Below are 8410 nucleotides of genomic sequence, written 5' to 3' on the forward strand. Positions count from 1 at the left end.
CCTGGCAACAGAGTGAGACTCTGTCTCAAAGAAAAAAAGTAAATAAATAAAAATAAATAAATAAGTACTCATTGGGGATTTGAGGATAGGTAGAAATTTCTAGGCAAAGAAACTAGAATGTGCACAGGCCTTGTGGGAAATAGAGTATAGCATGTTCAAAGAACTGAGAGACAAGATCAGGTTCACTCCAGGCCTACAAACTCCAAATATCTGTGTGTGGGGGCTCAGGAGCAGCATTTTTCACAAATTTTGCAATTGATTCTAATAAACAGTTAAGTTGGAAAACCATTAGTCTAGACAATGGCACAGTACCACTTAACTGAAAAGTAGCTAAGAAGGCTGCCAAAGCTACTTGCAAACAACTGAAAGCTTAAAATGGTGGTTACAAGTTGCGGTTAGCCTAAAAATGTTGTTTTCATGCATAATGTAGCTGTTAAATAGCCCAGTGTTTACAATAACATGCTAATGATGGTGAGTGAGCAGGCACAGAAAGGTCATGAGCCCACACACACTCAATTAAAGTGGACACACCTAGATACTCTAATCCACAAGCATTGATTTTGGTCAAACACAAGTCAGGTGGAATTTGGTAATTTGTAAATAGCGGCAGAATTAGGGAGTTGGAATTTTTAAAAACATCATCCTGATTATTTGGTAATTGTAAGGTTCATGCAGATTACGAAATAACTCGTGGAAGAAAGTAGAAACCCAAATTGGTTATTTTAACTTTATCCCTACTTTCTTCATATCTTTCCCCTCAACACACACACACACACACACACACACACACACACACCCCAATTCCTATGTAAAAGTTTTAGGGTGATTGAAAAATAACTTTTCTGGTTAGGAACACTTGAAGTTGCTTACCTCTGGAATGAGATTTTGTATATTGTCTTACGGAAACTTGAATAATGACCAACGTTGCAAAGGGACACATTTGAGATGTTTGGTCAGAGAAGAAAAAATTGCTCTGTAACACAGAGCAATTTTATTATGTTTTTCCATGTTCCAAGACACTAGAGTGATTCCAACCCTGCACTTTGGAACTTGAAGATACTTAAAAGTTATTACCTGGGTTCTTTTAATTTTATACTAGTTGCGTCAAGTATGCTATCTGAATGTATCATTTAGCCCTTCTCGAAAGCACTGTAGCAATGGGTTTTAGCATCATAGCTATATCTGTAGGAAAACAGCCCGTTGCATGGCAAGAGTGATGCCATCTTAAAGCAAACCTGCCATGATGACCAATGTTTGACTCCTCCATACCAAGGTGTTCTGCAGCAGATATGTCTAACCCCCAGGCCACGGACTGGTAGCAGTCCGTGGCCTGTTAGGAACTGGGCTGCACAGCAGGAAATGAGTGGCAGGCGACAGAGCAAAACTTCATCTGTATTTGCAGCTGCTCCCCATCACTCACATTACCACCTGAGCTCCACCTCCTGTCAGATCAGTGGTGGCATTAGATTCTCATAGGAGCGCGAACCCTATTGTGAACTGCACATGCAAGGGATGTAGGTTGCATGCTCCCTGTGAGAATCTAATGCCTGATGATCTGTCACTGTCTCCTATCACCCCCAGATGGGACCGTCTAGTTGCAGGAAAACAAGCTCAGGGCTCCCACTGATTCTACATTACGGTGAGTTGTATAATCATTTCATTATATATTACAATGTAATAATAATAGAAATAAGGTGCACAATAAATGTAATGCACTTGAATCATCCCTAAACTATCCCTCCCCAGTCCATGGAAAAACTGTCTTCCCTGGTGCCAAAAAGGTTGACCGCTGTTCTGCAGCAAGGTCTTTAAACAATGCCTGTCACATAGATAATCCCTCAGAAAGATGCTTATCTAACGTTCCCACTGGTCATGACTTTTGGCAAGAAAGTCTGAGATGTGACTAGCCTCACATGACTTTACCTAAAAGCTTGCTAGGTAAAGGACACTTACTGGAGAGTGGGTGCAGGGATTCACTGTCTCACTGCTGCCCAAGACAGCACTACTGTTTGTAAGCCCCTATTAAATATTTCTTTCTGAGAAAGTGGATTTGTCAGCTTCTGTTTTGGGCCTTCAGCTCCCTTGGTCTTTGTGGGTAGGTTCGTATATACCTGCTCACTGCAGAAAAATATTCTACTCCAGTATAGGGATATTTTTGGATTTACAGATAATCTGGTTACTGGAGTTTGAACCCAGTTCTGACTCTAATGCTCATGATCTTTCACTCTACCACACAGTCTTCCAGAAACAAATAAGATGTGGTCTCTGCCCTTCATAGATTCTCCATCTAGCATGGGAGATGGGTATATAAACAAATGATTGCTGCAGAAAATTTGATGGAAAACTAAGGAAGGTGATGCTAACTCTACCTGGGCATGTCAGGGAAAGTATCACATAGGAGGGGGTATTCGTAGTGAGTGTTTCCACCAGGAAAAATAAGCAGAGGGACTTTCCTATGTACACTAACATGCTTTCACTCATAGTTAAAAAAATTAACATTCTCACCCTTTTCTCACAGCCATCGTTGGTGTTACCAATCTCCCATGTTCTCCTAAAAAATTTTCCTTTTCCCGTTTTTGCACTTCTCCTATATCATTAATTTACATGTCTTCTGTTTCTCTATACTTACAGCTCCTTGACCAAAAGACCATGACTTATTTATCTTTGTGCACCTAGCACAGTGCCTTACAAAGACTAGGCATTAATAAACACTCATTGGGCACTTGAAGATAGGTACAGATTTCTAGGTAAAGAAACTAGGATGTACACAGGCCTTGTGGGCGATGGAGCATAGCATGTTCAAAGGCCTGAAAGACAAGATCAGAATGACTAGCTATTAGGCAGTAGCGGTGGCAGTGGTAATAGAGACAGAGTGTTCAGGAAGGTGATGTTGTAGGGTAGAGTAATCTGAGATAAAACTGGGACTGGTTGGAGTTAGATCATTAGGATCTTAGAGAACATGTTAGAGATTTTGGAGCAGTAGGAGGCCATGGAACAAAGGGTCAATGGGTAGCACACTGAAAAGTTCATCTGAGCTCCATTGAGGGGCAAGGGCTGGGGACAAATACAGCAAGGGAAAATACAGAAGGCTACTACAGTCATCCAAATATTAGATGTGGCTTTTAGTGAAGGTTGGAAGAAGTGCCCCTTTTTTTAGGAATACCATACAGAAAAGTCACATATTTGAACATAACTACTTGCCTAATCCTTTTAGGATTTTCTTTTCCAATTTTTGCTCTTTATTGCTGATGGGCTCTTTCACAGTGGATGGCTCTCCAGAAGCAGCGGGTTCTCTTCCAGCCTCTTCAGTTGTTTCCTCACAGTCCCCATCCTCGTTGTCAGGTGATTCTGCATTCTCAGGCTGCTCACTGGCCCTGGCGGAGCCCTCTTTCCCTGCTGTGCTGGCAGCAGACCCATAAGTGTTAATGATGTCTTCCAGCTGTCGATTCAGCTCTTCAGAGATATCAGGGTGCACACTTGCCTCTTTCTCTGGTGGCTGGACTGGGGTTGAAGAATCCTGGCCATCTTCCTTCTCCAGGCCATTGTGACTGGGTAATGATGAACTGTCACCTGGAGGTGTTGACTGTCTTTCCGCTGAGAGCTGTTCAGAGTGATTAGCCTCCATCTTGGCAGTAGTATCTAGTGGTAAGCACAGGTAGGCTTTATATAGCTAACCTAGTTGCTACATATCAATGCTACGTTTCAATGGTAAGGATATCCCCCAAGTGAATACCAGCTAATTATGGTCTCTAACATAGAGTGAATGTCCTTTCACAAACCATTGATGTTACTAAGGGAGGAGACCACCCCTCATATCGTCTTATGCCCAATTTCTGCCTCCAAAGAAGTAAAAACTAAAAGGCAGAAATGAAATCCACAGGCAGACAGCCTGATGCCACGCCCTGGGCCTGGTAGTTAAAGATCGACCCCTGACCTAATTATGTTATCTATAGATTATTAGATAATTATAACCTATAGATTAATTAGGTTACGTTATCTATAGATTACAGACATTGTATAGAAAAGCACAGTGAAAATCCCTATCCTGTTTTGTTCCGATCTAATTACCAGTGCATGCAGCCCCCAGTCACATACCCCCTGCTTGCTCAATCAATCACGACCCTCTCACATGCACCCCCTTAGAGTTGTGAGCCCTTAAAAGGGATAAGAATTGCTCACTCGGGGAGCTCGACTCTTGACACATGAGTCTTGCTGACACTCCCGGCCAATTAAACCGCTTCCTTCTTTAACTTGGTGTCTGAAGGGTTTTGTCTGTGGCTTGTCCTGCTACATTACAATTATTAAAGTAGGGACAGTGGAAAGTTGTTCTTCCAAATCAAGTCACGCTACTGGCATATTTTTGCTTTTGATCTTCAATTTTCAGTAGTATTCCTTATTATTCACATTAAGAAAGTAATTCATGCTTTTTTTTGTGGCCATATTTGTCATTTTGCTTACACTCGTCAGTTTGTGTTATCATTTTCCTGTATAATTCTATGTAGATTAACAATCACTGGGGGTACATGACTGTATATATTTAAAATGTTTAAATCTAAAGTGGCATTAGTTTTCTTTCAGTTAAAATATTTAATAGAAGAGCCATTGAATTTATTTGAATGACTCATAACAATAACATCTCTAAGCTCTATTTGACTCATAAATCAATATTTTGCTTAGTATGAATATTTTGATGTAAATTCATTATTACACCGGATAGAGGAGACATTTCTCACTTTTCTGGCATTTTCTTTTTCAGATAAGCAACACGAATGCTTTTTTTGAGGCTTAAACTGGCATCATTTTTAGATTAAGACAGGGAATGAGGGAAGGTATAAATAAATAAACCAAGTAGTATGGAAACACGGGCTGGGTGCTGTGGCTCATGTCTGTAATTCCAGCACTTTAGGAAGCCGAGGCGGGTGGATCACTTGAGGCCAGGAGACCAGCCTGGCCAACATGGTGAAACCCTGTCTCTACTAAAAATACAAAAATTAGCTGGGTGTGGTGGCGGGCACCGGTAGTCCCAGCTACTTGGGAGGCTGAGGTATGAGAATTGCTTGAACTTGGGAGGCGGAGGTTGTAGTGAGCCAAGATTGCGCCACTGCACTCCAGCCTGGGTGACAGAGCAAGACTTCGTCTCAAAAACAAAACAAAACAAAAGCATGATGATGCTTATAACAACAATTCCATAAATTTCTATAATACTCTTTTATTCCAATATATAAACCAATTTTTTAAAAGAGAAAAACAGATTACAACTTTCTCTTCTAAGTCAGGAAGCTCTAGAAAAACAATGATTTTTAAGAAGTAGCAATGTTTCATAAACAAGGAGGAGACCAACTCAAGAAATAATTCAGCAATAATAAGGGCGCTTAGGAAAGGGTGAGAGATGGAACTGAGTCAGAGATTCCAGGGTTTCTGACTATTACCACTTCAAGGGTTGCAATAGATTTGGTTTAGGCCTTTAAGTTACGGTGTATTTTATTTGTAAATAATATTTAACAGTGATGCTGCTAAATAGCAGCATAAAAATACGGCAAGATCCTCATAATTCGCAGGTTTTGCTGTTGTGGTAACATGAAAGTGAAAACAAAATCATACTGTTCTACAACTGCACAGCTTCCTTTTCCTGTTCTCAGGGCAGTAGATGTCAATCGAATGCTCGGACACCAACAAGAACAGAAAATTCAACACACAGACATTGCCACCGACTTGCGATGCTCACCAAACACTCATAACTTAGAGGAAGTACTTTATTTCTTTCACTGATTTGAATTCACCAACTTGATTATCAAATAATGCAGCAGTTTCATTATTTTCATCACTGGGATTTCTTTATCCTGACCTCACTTGTTGATTGCACTCATCTATATATAACTTAGGCCTCCCCTGAACACGGAGAAAGACACACGGCACCTGCTGTCCATCCAGAAGTTATTTTAAGCTATTCTAAAATGAGTCATGCCATTTAGCACTTCATCCTTGAAAATCAAGAGAATACTTTTTCAGTCAAATTGAAAACAGTAAACATTTACTGGCTTAAATCCATACGTGGGTTTTAAAGTCGGGGAGACTATTTTAGGATGAAATAAAATCTCAAGTAAAATGAACTTCAAAATAATTAATTTAAGATAAGCTGTCCATAGGAGTTTTACTTCGGTTAGTCTAAATGCAAGTGGCTGTTTGTATTTGATTTATTCTTTATGAGATGCCACAATCATTGATTTTTTAAATTCTTAATTCCATGGCTATTCTTTAAACTCCTGTTCCACATTTACTTTAAAACAGAACAGTCATTATAAAGCCCAGGACAATTAAATTCCTAAAAGTAGCCTCAAGACAAGTTAACAAGAAGGAAAAAAACAAAGTCAGAGAACTTTGTTACTTTTCAATCATCCATTTTATATTATGTGGCAAAGAAATTATTTCTAACTTTTATCTTATATAAACTTTATTGCCTTATTTTCCCCTCCCTAGGGAGAGAACTTTTCACTTGTGTTGGCTATTCCAGATGACTATCACAGACACATCCCTCCCTAAGCAACACATTTTATTTATAAATACAACAATGAAAAGTTCTCCAACAGTTCACTGGCAATCTCAAAGTTGCAAGTTTCGAACACCACAAACCACACCCTACATCTTCTCACAGGGCTTGGGGGAGTGTTTGTCATACTTACCAGAAGGCAAGAAGCTAAGCAAGAAGAGAGAGGAGAGGAAAGAGGCAGGAAAAAGCAAGTCAGAGCTGCAGCAACAGCAGGAGAGGGCGGGCTGGCTGTGTTCTTACAAGAGAGAGAGAAACCCAATACACACACACACATACACACACGCGCACACACACACACACACACACATGCCACAGGCACTGATGGAGGCAGCAGTCTGGAGGAGGTGGGGGTAGGGAAAGGAACATCGTATGACACAGCAAGGGGAAAATACACCCAAGCTTCCCTAGCTGTCGCCAGGGGAAATATTTTAGCAGAGAGAAGCAGCTGGAAGATCTCATCAGACTCTCCATGTTTTGTTTGTCCTTTCGGAAATTTAAACTCTGAGTGTATCACCCCCTTTGCAAATGCAGTCTTTCACCATTGTTGTCCTTTTTGGGTAGAGATCAGTTTTTCTTACTTCTTGGTTTATCTCCAGTGTGGTGGATGATTCATCTTCTTCTTCTTGCGCTAGCTTAATTAGTGTCAGGTTTCTTATAGGAATCATGGAAAAAGAAAAACAATGGCATAAGAACAGGGAGGTGGTGGAACCATTTTAATTCTGATGTCATTGTTTGGTTTGTTTGCAAAGTTTGAAATAAACATGTAGATGGTGATTTTGGAGCTGAACTGAGTATAACCTTCATGCACGTGGTAATTGGTGTGACCTTGGAGCACAGTCTTTCCCAGGTAACTGTTCCCATCTCAAACAAACCCTCAGGGAAGCAGTCTGCTTTTTCTTCCTTAGTTGGTAGCTTTCCCACACTTTGTAAATCCTCAACATGCTCCTTGATCCCCCTCAGAAAAAGAAATTTTTTTCTGATTCACCATAAAATACCTCTCTATTAATTTACATCCATTCGCCTTTTATTTTTCTTTCTGGAGCTTGTGTTCCCATACTTCCAAAGCAGATTCCTCCATCAGTTTCTGCTCTGGGGACAGGCTAGGCATAGTGGCATTCCTTGTGGGAGGCAGAATAATGCCACCCAAAAGATCTCCATGTCCTACTCCCTGGAACCTGTGAATATGTTTCATTACATGATAAAAGAGACTTTGCAGATGTGAGTAAGGATCCTGAGGTAGGGAGGTTATCTTGAACTATCTGAGTGGGCTCAATGTAATCATAAGGGTATTTATTTATTTATTTATTTATTGAGACAGAGTCTCGCTGTGTCACTCAGGCTGAAGTGCAGTGGTGCAATCTCAGCTCACTGCAACCTCCCGGGTTCATGCAATTCTCCTCCCTCAGCCTCCCGAGTAGCTGGGATTACAGGCACCTGCCACCACATCCAGCTAATTTTTGTATATTTAGTAGAGACCAGGTTTCGATGTGTTGGCTAGGCTGGTCTCGAACTCCTGACCTCATGATCCACCCACCTTGGCCTCCCAAAGTGCTGGGATTATAAGCGTGAGCCATTGCACTCAGCCTCATAAGGGTCTTTATAAATGAGGGAGGAAGGCAGTATGGTTGGAGGCAGAAAAGGAGATTTGATGACCTCAGCATAGGTCAGGAAGCTTCTAGAAGCTGGGAAAGGCAAGGAAACAGATTCTACTCTAGAGCCTCCAGAGGGATGCAATCCTGCGACACTGATTTTAGATCAAAGAAATTCATTTTGGATTTCTGACCTCCAGAAATATAAAATAGCAAAGTTATGTTGTTTTTAAGCTGCTAAATTTGTGATAAGATGTTATGGCAACAAAAGGAA

The 8410-nt window shown here is 40.7% G+C and overlaps 1 protein-coding gene across 1 annotated transcript in view; it reads right to left on the reverse strand.

Annotated features, from left to right (window-relative positions):
• TXLNB (taxilin beta) overlaps positions 1-6830 on the reverse strand; it is a 51095-nt gene extending 44265 nt beyond the window's left edge. The window contains exons 1-2 of the mRNA XM_003255796.3: positions 6681-6830; positions 3202-3639 (exon numbers count right to left, since the gene is read on the reverse strand). Of these exons, the coding sequence (XP_003255844.2) occupies positions 3202-3625 (424 nt within the window). The 5' untranslated portion in view covers positions 3626-3639; positions 6681-6830. The remainder of the gene's footprint in view (positions 1-3201; positions 3640-6680) is intronic.
• Between the last annotated feature and the right edge of the window lie 1580 nt (positions 6831-8410).

Source organism: Nomascus leucogenys, chromosome 3 (genome assembly GCF_006542625.1).
Source record: "Nomascus leucogenys isolate Asia chromosome 3, Asia_NLE_v1, whole genome shotgun sequence".
Classification (NCBI taxonomy): Eukaryota; Metazoa; Chordata; class Mammalia; order Primates; family Hylobatidae; genus Nomascus; species Nomascus leucogenys.